The sequence below is a fragment of the Argentina anserina genome, chromosome 2 (assembly GCF_933775445.1).
Source record: "Argentina anserina chromosome 2, drPotAnse1.1, whole genome shotgun sequence".
NCBI lineage: Eukaryota > Viridiplantae > Streptophyta > Magnoliopsida > Rosales > Rosaceae > Argentina > Argentina anserina.
This window is the reverse complement of record NC_065873.1, coordinates 3,879,218-3,897,567: the sequence shown is the minus strand read 5'-3', so window position 1 is coordinate 3,897,567 and position 18,350 is coordinate 3,879,218. Positions and strand designations below refer to the sequence as shown.

The 18,350-nt window shown below is 39.9% G+C and overlaps 3 protein-coding genes across 3 annotated transcripts; 1 reads left to right on the top strand and 2 right to left on the bottom strand.

The window, feature by feature from the left end:
* Nucleotides 1-21: 21 nt before the first annotated feature.
* Nucleotides 22-1,972, bottom strand: LOC126782861 (40S ribosomal protein S8-like). Its single transcript, XM_050508193.1, has 5 exons — nt 1,883-1,972; nt 1,719-1,791; nt 899-1,232; nt 454-638; nt 22-342 (listed from the first exon to the last, which is right to left on the bottom strand). Exons 1-5 carry the CDS (start codon nt 1,884-1,886, stop codon nt 264-266), a joined length of 675 nt encoding a protein of 224 aa, XP_050364150.1. The 5' UTR covers nt 1,887-1,972; the 3' UTR covers nt 22-263.
* Nucleotides 1,973-7,908: 5,936 nt separating this feature from the next.
* LOC126781989 (protein CYPRO4) lies at nt 7,909-11,390 on the top strand. Its single transcript, XM_050507129.1, has 2 exons — nt 7,909-9,613; nt 10,842-11,390. The coding sequence occupies exons 1-2, from the start codon at nt 7,997-7,999 to the stop codon at nt 11,121-11,123; spliced, it is 1,899 nt and encodes a 632-aa protein (XP_050363086.1). The 5' UTR covers nt 7,909-7,996; the 3' UTR covers nt 11,124-11,390.
* A 204-nt stretch (nt 11,391-11,594) lies between these two features.
* LOC126783805 (F-box/LRR-repeat protein At4g14103-like) lies at nt 11,595-12,668 on the bottom strand. The gene has a single exon (XM_050509342.1). It carries the CDS (start codon nt 12,666-12,668, stop codon nt 11,595-11,597), a length of 1,074 nt encoding a protein of 357 aa, XP_050365299.1.
* Between the last annotated feature and the right edge of the window lie 5,682 nt (nt 12,669-18,350).

Sequence of the window (18,350 nt, the reverse complement as noted above, 5' to 3'; positions counted from 1 at the left end):
AACCAGACTACAATGGATCAGTGCATAACATGTTTTTCAATTTTTAATCAACACTTCAACATAGGAATTCCTTTGCTAGGAAAAGTTGTAATTATAAAGTATTTAGGAATTCCTCATTGAGATCTAAACATGTAATGCTCAAAGTCAAGAAACTTGAACCTACAGCACAAAAAAATTGTTTGAACATCAACTAAATAAAGCGCAATCCATTAGAGAAGAGGCAGGAAAGACTAGTATGACTAATAAGTGCGAGAAATGAAATATTAGGCAGCAGCACCCTTGCCCTTCTTCCTCTGGAGCTTCTTCATGTAAAATTCAAGCTCTTTGCCCTCCAAGATGTATCTGCAAAATTATAAACGAGAATCAAAATTCTGTACATGCAACAAATATAATGTGTTTGTGATTAAACATTACTTCAATTATAGAAAAACATAAGTAGAGCAAGCATCATACCCATCTGAACGGCCGCATTGGCCAGGCCTTGAAGAAATGCAAGCCAATAGACGACCACCGCCAAATTGCTCCTCAATATGTGAGTCCAGTACACGAGTTTGCTGACGCTTCTCCAACTTCCTTTCTACATGCTTGCTCTTCTTCACCTCCTCAGCAGGTGCAGGAGCAGTAGCGGCCTCAGCATCCTATCACACCAATGGTTAAAACAATTAGCAAAAGCTGGTGAACACAATTTAATGCACCATATCTAATTTCACAAATTAGCCGGTGCAACAGGACGTTCATTCTTAAATTTACTTGCCATTTGCAGCATGTAAATTTGAAATTCGCACACTCCAAACCAATAACTAGAAACTGATAAATAAAAGTGAACACATGTACAAACTTATCATGATACTACCTAATATATGTTTCAATTGACCAAAGTAGAATTTTAAGTCCTTACCTCTGCTTCTTTCTTGAGAGCAGCAGCAGTTTTCTTCTTGCGGCCAATTTCAACACCATAGTGTGTGGAGTACCACTGCTTGAAAGGTGCTGCATCAACCTGAACAATGGCGCTCTTCACCAAGGTTTGAGTACGCACAAGCTCATTGTTAGATGCATTGTAGACAACATCAAGAAGTCGGGTCTTCCTGGTCACAGCCTCACTACCCCAAGAGAAATTTCCAGTGTCGAGCCTCAAAGCACGCCACTTCACATTTCCACCTCGAACCCTGATCCTCCTAACTGTCTTGTTGCTGGACAGTTTGGTGTTGGCAGGCTGCCTTCCGAGCTCATACCTTCACAAAGCAAAGCTAAACACAGTCAATTCTCAAATTCCTTCGCTTAAAAGAAAACCAATTCCTACACTTCAGAGCAAAATACAGACATAACCCAGTAACGCACTACATTATCATTCCAACCATACTGCTTTTTAATCATGAAAGTTATTAGCAAAAGCGGCAGGGTTGAACTATGTTGTTGGCATAGCGATCCTTAAACAAAAACATCAAAAAAAGAAAAGCTAGTTCCTAAATATACCAACCAATGACAACAAATCAAAACAACCCCCGGCAAAACATAACCAAAATCAAACAACAATCATCATGAATCTCTTCGAGATACAAAGAAACCCAAATGAATGACACGTTGTATACATTGAACATATAAAACACAACAGAAATCAAAAACAGGGTATAACGATTATTAATACATGACCCACAGTTATCTAACTCAAAGATCTAACATCTATATGAAAACGAGAACAGCGAGAAAGAAAATCTTACTTTCGCTTCTTCCTCCAGGCCTTCTTCTTGCCTCCAGTGGCACGTCTCTTGTGCATAGAATCCCTAGAGATACCTAACAAAACATGAAACCAGATCTCAACATTAGAAAAGATCAAAACTTGAAGAGAGATCAAAATCAGAGAAGATGGGGACCGAGGAGGTACCCATTTTGGCAGAAGGACTTGCAACTCTCTTCTCAGAGCTGCCGCCGCGTTTATGTTTTGAGGGTTCTCAAAAGAATTTGAGGAGGTAAAACTATATAAAGTAAACCCTAAGTCTAAGCGGCCCAAGCCCATTATAAGAGTTTTGTGAACGGTAAAAGTTATATTTTCTAGTAACTCCAACCCAACTCAACGAGTGTATTTTTTTTTTTTACCAAATACCATAGCGAATACACTACAACAAGTCTTTTTTAAGTCAAATTCACGACCTCGACCTTTTAGCTATGTTAAAGAGACTTATGCCACATGATCGAGTTTCGATAATGTATATTAGTTTAACAATAAAGTATATTATTAAGTTGATATATATGGTTCGGTTTAGAGACACTAATTTGATAGCAAGCTACTCTAGTCTAATGCATAGAGTTGGTCTATCGATCATTGTATCATATCTCTTGTACTTGATGTATTACTATATTATTGATGTAACGTAAAATTTTAATCTTGTTATGTGACAACTTATTGAATGAAATTGGTCTCGTGGTGAGCAAAATACCCCCACTTTTAACTTCCAAGAACCTAAACCCTAAGCGCACATATAGCACAATTACGCTGAGTTTAACCACATAGTACGTCATCTTGTGGTAATATGCAGCAGTTCAAGCCTTGAACTAATGAAGCTATGCAACATCACTGCAAATTGTGAGGCTCAGTAACTGGTTTCTATTAACGATATTTTTGGAAACTTGCATTTCTTCAGTTGTTTTTTTACTTTCACTTTGGGGTAATGATGAGCTTTGGGTACTTATTTTAAGCGAGCCACTCTACCACAGGTTCGATTCCCTTATGCTGTTACCAGCCTTCTGCTTAATAGAATTGTTGTTTCTACTCTGGCGAGAATGAAAACATGATATCTTGGGCCAAATGATGCAAGAGACAGACCGTAGGCGCATGTACGTATTTTACACTACAATATAGAAACATGCAAAAAGGTAAGCACAAATCTAGGCCAAAATTAAAAAACTAAATAGTTAGATCATGCATTCTAGATGTTGTATACTTCACAATAATCCACCCGATTAGCCCTACAATATTAGTGTTCTAGGAGTAGATCATGATAGAAAATTAGAAATAGCTATATGACTTCTTTATGTCTATGAGATATTGGGGTGAACTAAGATATATCAGACTTGAAAAGAATAAGCAAAATTAAGAGTAAAGCATTGATTTTGTATAATCTGATGGAGACCTAACTTTTATGGTCTTTAATTTTGATTCAGGGATTACCAATGATGTTTTCCATAACTAATGCTCACAACCATATTAAAATGTAGACATGTCAATAGTTTTTATTGTCAATAAAATTGTAAGTAACTGACATTCGTTAACTTTAAATGCTCTAGAGAGACCAAATTTTTTCTTGCTTTGGATTCTTCTTGCGAACATACACAACCGTCAAGCAAAGCTATCACAACCATTTAAATCATGAGAAGCAAGGGTGGATAGAAACTTACGGCTTCCAACAAAAACATTAGCTAGCTCTCTGATTCTTGATTATTAAGCGGATGTTTTGTGAGAACAAGGTAAACTAGCATGTCAAAAATATAGCTCTAATTTAATCAATAAAAATTTTGAGATGCAATGAATTTCAGATTTAACCTTAGGCTACAACTCTCTTGAGTGACAAAACTAAAATTATTACTTCTTTGAGACCTGTGGTAACAAGAAATTTACTTTAGTGTGATTTTCCCATTACTGAAACTGAAAGCTGGTGACCACTTTTGTTTTTTTGGGTCTGAATAAAACTTCCATTGAAATAAGGCAAAAACCCAAGCCAAAAAAGCAAAGAACAACAAAAACAGAAACAAAACCAGAAACCGAACCACTTTAGTCGGTTTTGTATAAACTCAAACCATTTACCGAATTAAATTAGTCTCAACCGAAACAATCAGTTTAACCGAAATTCGGTTCGGTTTCGGTTTACACCTTATATGTAAATTTTTTTAATTTTTCAAGAGGTGAGACTTGATAGATTACTACATCACACACACTTTTCATTAATAACTATGTAAAGATTATATTTATTCTCATTTTGATAGATATTTTCAATAAAATATCAAATATCAATGTTGTGATTCAAACTCTTGACCTAGAAATAACAATCATGCGCTCTACCAACTGTGCTAGACAACTTTATATGTTATGTTTTGTTATTTTTTGTACTAATACTCATTATTTTATATTTTTTAAATCATTAAATTAAATTCGGTCGGTTCGGATTTAAATCGGTTGGTTTGATCACGTAAACCATTTCAAACCGGTTTTAGTTCGGTTTTTTTCATTTTCTAAACTACATCTCTTCATTTCGGTTATCCAGACCATATTTTCGGTTCAGTTTGGTCGGTTTTTCTTGTTTAATTCGTTTTATGCCCACCTCTACAATCAACTACAACAAGACACAGGAAAAACAAAGCAACATAGACAACTACAACCAAAACCATAACCAAGCAAGAACAAAGCAAGGTTCTACAAACTCCCCAAAGCACTTAGGGAGGGGCCGGAAGCCCATCATTCCTCAAAACCTGAAAGAGAGAGGTTAGAGGCTGATTAGCCCATTCCAAGGAGCTCGACCTCACCATGGCGAAACCCAATTCCAAGTCACAATATCAAATAAAGCACAAAGATGCCTAGCTCTTCGTAACATAGAAGAAATACGTCAGTTCCCAGCGGAAGAGGGATTGCAGAGTGCATTAAAAACCTCAAAGCAATCACCTTCCACAATAATAGTTCTCAATCTCAAATGAGAGGCAAACTGCAGCCCCCTAACAATAGCATCAGCCTCAGCCTCCACAACCAAATTATGAGAGCCTAGAAAGGAAGCACCAGCCACCATGTTACCTCTGTGATTCCTCACAACCACCCCCAAACTGTTACACCTAGAACTTACTTTCCAAGAAGCATCCACATTTACTTTTGAGAGGTTTCCCGGGGGAGGAGACCAAACTCTTGCATCTGCTGACCTTCTCTGAAACTATAACAGGCTACTTCTCTTTGAAAGAGCACCATTCATTGACCTATGAATAACAATCAGAACCGAGCCTGGATTCAGAGTACCTCCCTTTAAGACCACATCACATATATGCTTCCATATCTCAAACAAATGAATACATACAAGCATAAAGAATCCATCCACATTATTAGCCAAACAACCCGCCTTCTTGTGAATAGCCAAGAGCCAAGAAATCCAATGTAGTGACCAGCTCTCTACATGGAGTATACCCGAGAGAGCCCCCAAACCAAACAACAGCCGTCCACAAACAAAAAAAAAGACTAGGTTCCACTGACTCGACATGCTCACCACAAATAAAGCGCATCGGGGAGGAGCAAAATTTTCTTTTAAACACATTCCAACCTGTTGGAAGAGAATTGGATATTGCTCTCCACAAGAAATTAGAGATTTTCGGCAAAAGTCCAGAGTGCCAAATTATCTCTCAGACCTTAGAGTCAATCACATGTGATGAAGAGGCCTTAGAAGTCTTCGGAACCGCAAGAAGCGCCACAACAATAACCTATAACCACTTTTTGTCGAGTACTCACCACCTTTAGACTTAGGCCAAACCAGAACATCATCTTCATTCTCTCCACCAATCGGAATAGTCTTAATAACACAAGCATCCGAAATCTCAAGAAACGGCTCAAGATGCTCAACATTCCAGCACTTATTCTCATCGATAATCTCTAAAACACTGAGACGAGTGAACCGGTTTGAGGTGAGGATAGGATTTATATGACCACCCGACTCATTGGAACCCATCGATCCTTCCAAACGTCAATACTTCTTCCATTTTCACTTGCCAAAGAGCATTTGGAGCAATGATCTCTCTGCCAGCCAACAAGCTATTCCAAATCCAAGACCGCCTTGACCCCTTCTTAGCATTAAAGAAATAAGAGTGCTCAAAGTACCTAGCCTTGAGAACTCGGCACCTCAGGGAGCTAGGATTTTTCATTAGACGCCAACATTGCTTCGCCAAGAGTGTTTTATTATGAGTTTGTAGGTTCTTAAACCCCAAGCCACCATTCAACTTGTTCAAACACAAAGCATCCCAAATTTTTCCAATGCACTTTATTCTTCTCCTCGTTGAAGCCCCACTAAAAGTTAGCTACATCTGAATTTATACCCCAATTTTTCCAATTGTCGGTGAGGTTTTGTCGAGGAATGTTCCAATAGCTTTACAGAAGGGTAGGCTTCATTGTATCAAGATCATGTGTCATTGAAAAAAAAAAACAGGATAAACGTTCTTTGAGACGACTTTTGTATGCGCCTCATGCACACGATACAAAACAACAAAAACCATTTCTTGTCTACCTCTCATTTGGTTGCGCGGCTGCGTTGGTGACAGCCAATGGCCTAGCTGGTGCTTGCGGTGTGTGGCCGGAAGGGACGCTGTCACTTTGGCTCAGAGGAAGGATTCGTGGAGATCCCTGGTAATAGTAGGTCCCTTTCTTCCGTGGTGTTACATCGGAGAGTGATTTCCAATCTGGTGGTGCGGCATTTGTGCAATTGGAGAGATCAATGGTTAAGTCAACGATGGTGGTTAAAGGAGTAGCTTGTATGAGATCGTCAGGTCAATGTTGTCGGTTGTTCGATGGTGTTGGTGACTGGCGGATCTGGATTTCTAGATTATCACTATATCCAGATCTGGTTCTCACTTATGTTTCTTTCGACAATTGCTGGATGTGTGGGCGGTTCCACGCGTCCGATCTGGTTCATGATCATCGAACTCGACGACATATTGAGGACTTTGGTGGTGGTGCGGCGATCTCGACATCGGAGCACATACTAAATTTTCTCGATGCACAGTGATACTGAATTTTTCATCCTAGTTTTGCATTGATAATGGTGGCGGTGCGTCATATCAGATCTGGAAACCAGCGATGTGGACGGCGACTATTGTGCAGGTTGCACCGATCCGAATGGCCTGGTCCCTTCCTCTGGGAATTGGGCCTCCGCCTCATGGGTCCAGAATTTGGGCCTGGGTTTTAGCTTGGGTCTGTGTTTTTGGCCCATATGAGCTAACTATCTTATTTTCTATGCCTACTATTGTATGTAGTCATTTTCCCCATTTTGTGGTACATTTCTCACCCAATATGTGGTGCATTATCCCTTAGAGGATATTACTGGCTTGGTCCAGTTCGGAAGGACTTGATTACTTAAATATGTGTCAATCTATCTCAAATGTTTCCAGATTATTGGTTACTCAAAGTCGAAACAACTCGACAACTATCATTGCATACTCTCATGAAAGCTTGTGTGTCTGCATGCTTAAAGTGCATTTAGGCACTTACCGATTGAATTATGGGTGCATGCTTTCACGCTCACTCATGGGTTCATCACCCCCCATTTTCCTTGGTACTGGCTCTTTATTATGATTACTATTCTTGGTTCCCTTCTGTCAGTTACTGCTTGAATCAGTTACTGCTTGGCGTCGGGGCAGAAGGTTAGCTTTGAGAAATCGTCGATTTTTCTCTCCAAGAATACCCCAGAGGAGGTTAGAGCTGAGATTGCTGGGTTCTCCAAATGCCGATTGCGGAGCAACCTGGCCTTTACCTTGGATTACCGACTATTTGGGGGAATTCAAAGAAAATGTGCTCTTAGCTACATTCGAGAGCGGGTTAGACAGAAGTTGGAGGGCTCGAGATCAAATTTTCTTTCGCAAGCGGGAAGAGAGGTTCTTATTAAGGCTGTTTCTATCTGGAAAGCTGGTGACCTCACCCGGTCTCCTTTCAGCCGAAAACTGCAATTTTCTTCGCCAACAAGTTACGCCGTCGTTAAAATCACTACTATCCGTTTAACCCAAAAAATAAAATAATTACACAACGCTTTTCCTTTTTTGTTTCCCACGGACGTCAAATCAACGCTACTCGCTTCCTAAACTCGCCACGCGTCTCCAACACAGAATAAGCTAAAGAACACCACATTATAAAAGGAGCCCCACCCAAACTTTAAATTCCTCGCAACAAATCTCACACACTCTCCCTATATTTCCGCTCCCCATTTTCAAATCCCCCAAATTCTCCAGAATCCTCAGAATTGCCGAAGCTCCGATTTGAACCGCCATGGGAACCGCACAGAGCCGAGAGGACCACATCTCCGACTCCGACGACTACGAAGAGTCCGACGACGAGCAGCGCCACTCCGACGAGGAAGAAAACTACCAAGACGCTCCGGAGACTCAGCCCACTCCAATCGGAGACATCGACGCCAAGCTTAAAGCCTTGAAGCTCAAGTACGGCACTCCTCCTTCTTCCTCCTCCGCCTCCGCCGTCGCCGCCGTGTCGCAGAACGCCGTCAAGCTCTACCTCCACATCGGCGGCAACACTCCCAACGCCAAGTGGATCGTCTCCAGCAAGCTCGCCTCGTTCTCCTTCGTCAAGACCGCCAAGGTCGACGGCGACAGCGACGACGACGACGACTACGACGGCTCGTCGGACAGCAAAGGACAGTGGATTCTCAAGGTCGGTGGCAAAGTCCGAGCTAGGGTTTCCACCGACATGCAATTGAAGATGTTCGCCGATCAGCGGCGCGTGGATTTCGTCTCCAGAGGAGTCTGGGCTCTGAAATTCTACACCGACGAGCAGTACCGGCGATTCGTGACGGAGTTTCAGGACTGCTTGTTCGAGAACGTCTACGGCCTCAAAGCTACGGAGGAGAGCAAGGTCAAGGTTTACGGCAAGGAGTTTCTAGGGTGGGTGAAGCCGGAGGCGGCCGACGACTCGGCCTGGGAGTATGCCGACGACTACGACATGGCGGCGAGGAGTCCCCATTCGGTGACGCCGGTCCGGTCCAACCAGCAGTTGATGGAGGAGTTCGAGGAGGCGGCGAACGGCGGTGTTCAGAGCTTGGCGCTAGGAGCAATGGATAACAGCTTTTTGGTGAATGATTCTGGTGTGCAGGTGTTCAAGAATTTCAGCCATGGGATCCATGGGAAGGGCGTGGTTGCGAAATTCGACAGCGGAGGTGGTTCGAAGTCGACGCCAAAGAAGGCTCTGCTAATGAGAGGGGAGATTAATATGATGCTCATGAGTCCACTCAAGGAGGGGAAGCCGCAGGCGAATGGGCTGCAGCAGCTGGACATTGAGACGGGGAAGATTGTGACCGAGTGGAAGTTTGAGAAGGATGGAACTGAGATAACAATGAGGGATATTACTAATGACACGAAAGGGTCGCAGTTGGATCCTTCTGAGTCCACGTTTTTGGGTCTGGATGATAACAGGCTGTGCCAGTGGGATATGCGAGAGCGTAGAGGAATGGTGCAGACCATTGCTAATTCGCCTGTGCTGGAGTGGTCTCAGGGGCATCAGTTTTCGAGAGGGACGAATTTTCAGTGCTTTGCTACCACTGGAGATGGGTCGATTGTTGTTGGATCTCTGGATGGGAAGATAAGGTTGTATTCGAAGACATCTATGAGGCAGGCAAAGACTGCATTTCCAGGGCTGGGTTCCCCCATTACTCATGTCGATGTCACTTATGACGGGAAGTGGGTGTTGGGTACAACTGACAGTTTTTTGGTCCTTATATGCACTCTGTTTACTGACAAAGATGGAAAGACAAAGACCGGGTTCAGTGGTAGAATGGGAAACAAGATACCCGCTCCCAGGTTGTTGAAGCTGATCCCTCTCGACTCGCATTTGGCTGGCAAAGACAACAAATTTCATGGAGGCCACTTCTCATGGGTAAGGATACTTCTTTTAAATTGCTGCAGTAATTGAATTGTTGGATATGCATGCTTTAAGCTTTTAACTAAATATTAGGAGTTTATGATATTGATTTCTGTAGTTGGGTATGTAATTTGTTCGGACTCATACTTCTTGAAGGAGTTCAACATTTTCCTGTAGTGTTTGTGTTTCAGTCTCATATGTCTTGGTTAGATTAATTTCCATCTATCAGCAATGAGATTAGACAAGTGTCTTTCTTATTTGCTTAGTTTCTGTTATATGAACTTACTTGGTTAGTTTTCTTTTTTGCCCTGTGACTTGATGATGTTGTTATTCAGTTGGTGATTTATTTAAGTTCCTATACATATCATCACTCTATAACCATGTATAAGCATAGTTGTGTATTACCTATGTCATGTGTGAGGAGTTGATGAATCAGGCAACATGGAAAAAAAATCGGCCAAAAGTGTCATAGTAAATTCATTTTTTTTAAACAGAGAGAAAGTTTTATAGTAATTGACTTTAAATTTACTCTGCTGGAAAACAGTCCCGACTTATCTTGCTGGAAGTTATTACATTAGCTAGTCATTTGGGGATTTTTTCTGATAAATTTCATTCTTATCAACGGATACAACCAGCAAATGCAATTTGCTACCTAGCTATATATAGTTTTGCTTCCCATACATTGGTTGTAGCCTTCTTTCATTGTGTCTTGCTTAGTCTTATGTTGTATGTTTCAGTTCATCATTATCCAGTGCCCCATATGCTATGATATGGGAAATGACTTATCTTGTAGTGCATTATACCATGAGGACTATTGTGTTGGCTTTATAGGTTGCCCTGCAGTTTGACGAGTTGCTCATTCTTGGCTATAACTTTGTCTGATTAGTAACTGGGTTTGAATGTGAGCATTTGTGTGATGGATGGATTTGCACTTGATTTGTTTCTATACAATGTGAGCATCTGTTTTTTCCCTAGAATTAAACAGGTTGCAAACATTATGCCTTGTTCATCAATCCATTGGTTTTTTAAAGTATATCCACATCACCATATCCGACATGTTCAGTTCTTAGTATGTTCATTTTGTACTTGAATTTGAATTTGGAATACAGAGACCTGCACCAAATTGTGCGTCATTATTACAGTACACTTTTTGAAATTCTTGTGTCCACGTGTGTTGAGTGTGAGATTTTTGGCCTTTTAATTGCGTTGATAACTGAATACCTTTGTTCATGTGTGTTTACAGGTCACTGAAAGTGGTAAACAAGAGCGCCACCTTGTTGCAACAGTGGGAAAGTTCAGTGTCATATGGGATTTCCAGCAGGTCAAGAACAGTGCCCATGAATGCTACAGGAATCAGCAAGGCCTCAAGAGTTGTTACTGCTACAAGATCCTTTTAAAGGACGAGTCTATTGTCGAGAGCCGTTTCATGCACGACAAATATGCTGTCAGTGACTCTCCCGAAGCTCCATTAGTGGTGGCCACCCCGATGAAAGTCAGCTCGTTCAGTCTCTCTGGCAAAAAATGATCTCTGTCACTGTGTATATGAGTTTAACCATTTTTATTGCTAGTGTTGTGCATACTACGTTGCTTTAGTGCTAAGTTTCTGCTGCTTTGTCATGGATCATTGCCTAGCATCGTAGTTTCTAAGCTTATCTTGTACCTATTTGAGTTCTTTTCTGTCTGCGTTTTTCACACTCTGCGAAATAGGGTGTTTGATTGATGGTTTTATCTCGAAGTTTGTACAATTGAACATGATGAGTAATATTGAGGGTGATCATTGAGTTCCCAAGAACGACGATATTTTTAAGTTTGTACACTTTTAATTCCCTGATGTTCACGTACTCAAAGACTTGCACTAGCTAAAGACTCCATCATATTAAAATTTCCTTTAAAGTAAATCTAAATCTCTTATTCTCTTTGATGAAAAACAATCTTGCATTTTATTAGAAGAAAACTAATACTGTTTGAGAAGTACAATCTTGGCAGTTCTAAACTTCTAATCAGAATTCCTTGCAACACAGCAGAAAGCTAGAATGTCAGTTCTTAGACCTTCAACCATTGCTTCACTCAATCTCTTTTGCAAAAGTCCTCCATGAATAACTTTGTGCACATTGTAGGATTTCAAACCATTGAATTCAAAATGTTGAAGATTTGGAGTATCAATTGTGGCCTTCATACGAACATTGCATTGAAATAAAACAATGCGGCTCAGGAATTGCGCACGGATGTTTATGTATTTCAAGTTCTTGGCTTCAAACAAAGTCGCACGTAGAAGCCCTCGATAGTTTGAAGCCAAGGTAAAATATTCAAGATTCTTGGATTGAAGTACATCAACATGGTTAGGGTTGCAATCCCTGATATCCAAAGTCTTGAGAGAAGAATTTGAAACTTCAAGCCCTACATCACTATTCTGAAGGGCATGCCTAGAGCATGAAGTTATAGACAAATTCTCAATAGAACTGCATCCCCTAAGTAGTTCTGACAGAACCAACCAATCCAAAAAACTCATATTTTTTAGGGACATAGTTTTCAAAGAAGGAAGATGTATGCTACCCATAGTACCATCAGCCTTTAAGCTCACGTAATCGAGACTTAAGGAAACTATAGACTTCATCTGAGAAAGAAGTGTCGAGGGTAAGCAGTAATTGCAGCCTTTCGCTATCGTGGAAGGTGCAGTTCTAAGGCTGAGGTCTAAATCTTTGATGCTTCTCTTAGCTAGAAAACTCAACCAATTTTCTAAAATCTCCTCTCTGATCTGGTTCATCTCCATACGAAGCCTAAATTTGTCCAGAGGCCGAGGGTCATTCTCCCGGAACTTCAAGTACCTTGTCAGGATGTTGGTGAAATTCCTATCTTCAAATGCGTCGTAGTTATTAAAATGTGGATTGCACTCGTCGAGATCTATTACTGGGTGGAAGGACCATGCACCTTCAAATTGCTTGAAAAGAAAACTCATGGCAAAGGCGGATTTAGTGGGAAGGAATTGAATGATATGGCGGATTGTATCTTCGGTTAACTGATCTAGTGCCATATCCATGGTGTTTTGGTCATAACGATTATCTTCTTCCATTTTCAGCCTTTTATTTGTGTTTCGGTCGGTTGAGAAGTGTGTTTCGTTTGGTAGCCATGTATGATCAATATGATAGTGTAGATGTAGAAAAGGCAGAAGTCGAATCCGATCCTTTATAATTCTTCGAGAAGGCGTGCATGGTATTACTTATACAAGCAGAGAGGCGGAGTCTTAGTTATACAAGTAGTAGGAAACCTAATCGAAAACGGAATATGATTATACAACATTTGCATTAATTAATTAGAACGAACATCGATCAAGTTATGGTCACTTCAATGGAGATTGGAAAATCTGCCTTTTGAGTTTAGTTAGTATCAAATTGAAATTCCAAATAATCATTAGTACTTGATTGAATGTTATGGCACAAACTAAACAAAAAATTTTGGTACATGTGAACTAATTAGATCGACAACGGATAAGCATATGATATAAAATCTTACTGCTGGAAAATAGCTCAGTTGGATGAGAATGATTAAACAATCAACAAATATACAATGAAATTGTATCCAAAAAAAGATCCATTGATCCTACTTCAACGATCATTACATTAATTACCAAAAGCACCGCCCTGGTGAACATGGATAAAGTCCAGATCTAGTGAAACTTTGCGGCAACTTTTGCTCTTTCAAATAGATGTGGCCACAGAGACCCCTAATTTATCGTGCAAAGTTCATCTTACCCTCGAATATGAAGTATTACGTCGGTGCTGCTATGGTAAGTACGTTGGTAACAGATGTTAGACACTTAGACACAAATGGTTGTTGCTGACTGCCTTTGGTCTCTACGCGCGGGGTACATAGTGCACTGCGCAATACACGACTTCGACTCAGAAGAGAAGGAAAGGGAACGGGAGACGACGAGAACGGGAGATGACGGAGAGAAAGAAAGGGCAGATGGAGGGAAGAGGCGAAGAAGGTAGTTGATTATATCATTATAATACTAAACCCTAAAACAGTTCACGGTTTGGTAAACTATTCAACATTTGATCAGATTAACTCATCAACAAGAAAGGCTCAAATGGTTTATAGTTAACCAAAAACAATTCATAATATGATACAAGCATGGTAAACATATATATAGTACTGCTCCAAAAATGAAGGAACTTATCACAGATAACCTTGGCAGCCAAATTTATCTACTTAAAATTACAATTTCTGCAAATGGTGCCATCCAAAGCATGGAATTCCGCAAATCTGAGTCTCTACCCTTAAGCTTATCTTTACGACGAACTACAACATTCTTGAGACTAGGCAACGGTGGACAAGAGACACTTTCTCTTAAACGTTCTGGAAAGACGATATCAACCTCAGCATCATCAACAACTAGAATTATTCTTTTGCTGTGACCAAATGTTTTGAGAAAGTCTACCAAAGTAGAGAAATCTCTCCACAGAACTGTAATTGTTGTGTCACATAGATTTGGAGCTTCCATACATAATGTGGATTTCAGATTGCCATTGAAGTGGAAATACATCAGATTTGGAGTATAAATTGTGGCCTCAACACAATCTTTGCAGCCACCTAATACAACAGCCTGCAGTTGCTCAGAGCAAATGTTCACATGTTTCAATTTTTTGCACCCATGCAAGGCAGCTCGAGTAGGTTGTCGAATTTCTGAACCAAGTTCTGAAACGAGGGTAAACGATTCCAGATTCATAGCTCCGTCCACATTTAGCTGACCAGCATTGAGATCAGTAACTTCGAAGGTTTTCAGACTAGAACTTTTAAATTGGACATCAGACCCGCTAGGAAAAAAGCATGAACTGAGTGATAAATACTCAATAGAAGGGCAATTTTCAAGTAAGCTAGAGAAGGTGTTAGACTTCAAGTTCACATTGTTGAGGCTCATGGTCTTTAAAGGAAGTACAGTCGGGTTAACAGCATGAGAATTAGGATCACCCCGTATATTCATATTCTCTACATGTAAAGTAATTATACACTTCAAACCCAGAAGTGTCTCTAACGATAAGGAAAAATCTTTATGACCAGTAGTGTCGTCGACCTCAGCAGTATTGTTCTCCAAATTCAATGACAAATTCTCAATTTTAGGGCAAGATGAAACCAACTTTGAGAGAGAATCTTGGGAGTCCAATACAACACTTTTGAAGGACAGAGTTCTCAACAAAGGAAGATTTATACGACGATTTCCTAGGTTGATTCTCAAATACTCCAAATTCAAGGTAGTTATATAATTTCGTTCAAGAAAGGCCGACGATAATGTGTGGTATGATAGCCCAGGTTTAGATCTAAGGCTGACATCCAATACCATGACGTTTCTCTCGAATGCAAAACCCAGATATGTAGATATAAAAGCAGAGTCTTTGGGTGAGTACCTCATCATGCGAAGCCGGAATTTATCTACGTGCTTGTCGTTTTTGCGTTCCCGCAAAGAGGTCTCCACGAAGTTGATGAACTCTGTGTGCTGATGAGAATTGTCGTGATCCATATCAAGTGGATCGCCCTCGTCGAGATCTATTGACCACAGATCGTCGAACTGCTTGGAAAGAAGACGGATACAAACGGCGGGTTTGGTGGGAAGGAGTCGGAGGATTTGGCGAACAATATCATCAGGCAACTGAGACAGGCTAGGGTTTTTTGCGTTGGTCATGATCGATAGAGCAATAGTTGCGTTGTGAGAGGATTCGTGAACTGAACTCCCGAATATGATGAAGAAGGGATCTCTTTAATAGACAACTAACCCTAGATGAACCTCGCCGACTTTACTTGCCGACCTAATCCCTATATATTATTCCTAGTAAAATAAAATAAAAAGCTATTTTCAGAAACAAAAAAGAATTGTGAAATTTCCTTTCTATAGGAGGAAACAACAGCAGTAATAGTTCTCAATCAAGTTCCGTACGTTGCCCCCTGCGGAATTCTTCAGAGGTCAAATTGGTTGAGTCAAATTGTTTTGAGGCCATTCCTGTTTTCTGTTTTCAGAATTGATATTTTTACGAGTCTTAACTAAGATTCAAAATATTGGTATCGGGGATATATCGTTTCTTTGAAAAATAGAGATATCAGATATATCGGAGATATTGGAAAAAAAAATATCGTTCCTCTTTTGAAATTATTTATTTATTATTGAATTACATAAAAATAAATACAATTATTAATTTTATCTAGTACCCAAAAGAGGCTCTAGGTGCTTGAAAATATGCACGTTGGTCAACAAAACTATAATATTTTGCTCAAGACATACGAGACATATAGTACGAATTGTAATTGTTAACATGATAGTCATATATTTTTTTTGAGCTGCTAACAGTTTCTCTGAGAAGGAGATAATAAATATGAACCCAACTCGATAATTGATCATAAACGTCTCCAAACTGTCCATAATTGTAAATAGGATTGTAACGACCCTAAAATTTCGAGCTTAAAAACTCAAAATCTTAAAATCGTTAAACACATAAATAATCTCAATGAAATCGAAATCATTTTAATGTTGCAGCGGATCATATCTGAGTTTAAAATATAACTCAGTCAAGCCGATTATTACAACCCAAATTATAATCCATACACAAAATGGAAATGTAATAATCCTCACAAATCACTCACAAATTCTCACACACAAGTCCACACTAAAAACCTCACCGCAAGTAGAATATGAACGACTTCAAGCCTCTGTAGTCGTCACTCAACCTCCACTAATCAGCACCTGCGGAATTATCCCCTACACCATCGAATTGGTGCACCGGGATTGTAAACACAAACCCAGTAAGCTTATAGCTCGTATGAGTAAAATCACAATACAGTTCGCATATCAATATATACGAAAGATCACAAAACAACAAATATAAATGCCCTCATGAGTCAATAGTCAGCCCATCTGGTTGACCCAAGAAATATGAAATAAAACGCTCATGAGGAAATTAAGTAACCCTTCTGGTTACCCAATGCATTTATAATACGGGTACCAAGAACGCTGGTACACATCTGTTACCCCTCTCGTAATACACCGATGATATTGGATAGCCACCCGCTACCCAACATCCAAAACAATCTGAGTACCCATGAGCAGATAACCACCCGTTACCTCACATGCAGTACTACTCTGATATTGGGTAACCACCCGCTACCCAACATCCAAAACAATCTGAGTACTCATGAGTAGATAACCACCCGTTACCTCACATGAAGTACTATGGCTGACAGACTAGAGCTCTAACTGTATCGTAACTTTCGCCCGGCCAAGGCTAAGTTCCGACTTGCCAAACATGTACAATAATCTCACATCATATTGTACCACACATCACGTCCGAAGACAAATCACAATATTTCACATTCTCCGTGATAAAATCATGTACAATAATCACTCATCATATTGTACGTTTTAAAACTTTCACGATATCACCACAATAAAAACAATAACAGTATATTATATAGCAAACTATATATATTCGTATTTATTTACCATTTATACAACATATACATAGTCCACTATATCCTATACATGTCATATTTCATAAACACCTGAAAAATTACGTACGATAATCTCACATCATATCGTACCATTGAAATCACATACACATGCACAATTTTTCTGTCACCGAAATGACTATTTTCAATGAATTAATAACAGTATGTAATTTAACGAACTATATATATATATGTACTTATTACCATTATACTGTATATATGTAGTCCACTAAATTATATACATGTTGTAATTCATTTAATAAACACACTTGCAAAAATGTTGAATCACCACGAGGGTAGATTCGTAATTCAGTGAGATTTTTACTCACCTTATTGACTTGAGCGTAATTTTCACAATTCCCGATGCTAATTTCCTTCCCTCGCTTATAGATCACCTTGAAAAGATAAGAAAGGAATTTAGGATCGTTTCGTTAAACCTTTAAATGCCAAAACAGTAATAAACGGTTACTGTTCAGCAATTTTGGTTTATACGAAGTTATTGTTCACTATTCACTATTCACGGTTACTGTACAATACTCAATTAATACGTATTTCTGTACGTATAAGTACTATATACGTATTTCTGTACGTATAAATATTATATACGTATTTCTGTATGTATAAATATTATATACGTATTTCTGTACGTATAAATATTATATACGTATTTCTGTTTAAAGGTAAATACAATCTCAGTAAATAAAATTTACTAATTACCTTGTTACAAATTACTTTTTACATTTACTGAAAGTAATTTATATTTATATTTACCGAAGGTAAAACTTAATTACATTTACCGTAGTAAATAAAAATTACATTTATATTTACCGTACACAGTAAATTACCAAAATACCCTTCTGTCAAAAATGTTCCCACCGCCGCACGTGGCGGCGCGTGTGGCACACGCGCCACCTCCGGCGGGCCGCGCGTGGGGTCCACGCGCCGACACTCTCAACAGCGCGTGTCGCACCACCGCCGCACCAAAACTCTCCCCTTCCTTCCTCCGCCCTTCCCACGGCCTCACGCCGCCCCTAGGCTACTCCACGCACTCACACGCGCCGCCTAAGGCGGCGGTGCTTCACTCTCCTCCACACCTCCGATTCTCCTCCGAAACCCTTCCAATTCAATTCCTAAATCTTCCCAAATACTCCCAATCATCATACAAACACACACAACGTCAAGAACATCAATTCATACCTAGATTAAAACGTGGAGGCTTCGATTCGTCGTTGGTGAAGCTTGAGGCCGAGGATGTCGATTT

Bases quoted from the DNA above. Each gene is read 5' to 3' on its own strand.
- LOC126781989 (XM_050507129.1), top strand. From the start codon at position 7,997: ATGGGAACCGCACAGAGCCGAGAGGACCACATCTCCGACTCCGACGAC. The intron at 9,614-10,841 runs GTAAGGATACTT...GTGTGTTTACAG, and splicing joins ATGGAGGCCACTTCTCATGG to GTCACTGAAAGTGGTAAACA.
- LOC126782861 (XM_050508193.1), bottom strand. The intron at 1,233-1,718 runs GTAAGATTTTCT...TGCTTTGTGAAG, and splicing joins GCCTGGAGGAAGAAGCGAAA to GTATGAGCTCGGAAGGCAGC. The intron at 343-453 runs GTATGATGCTTG...ATAATTTTGCAG, and splicing joins CAATGCGGCCGTTCAGATGG to ATACATCTTGGAGGGCAAAG.
- LOC126783805 (XM_050509342.1), bottom strand. From the start codon at position 12,668: ATGGAAGAAGATAATCGTTATGACCAAAACACCATGGATATGGCACTA.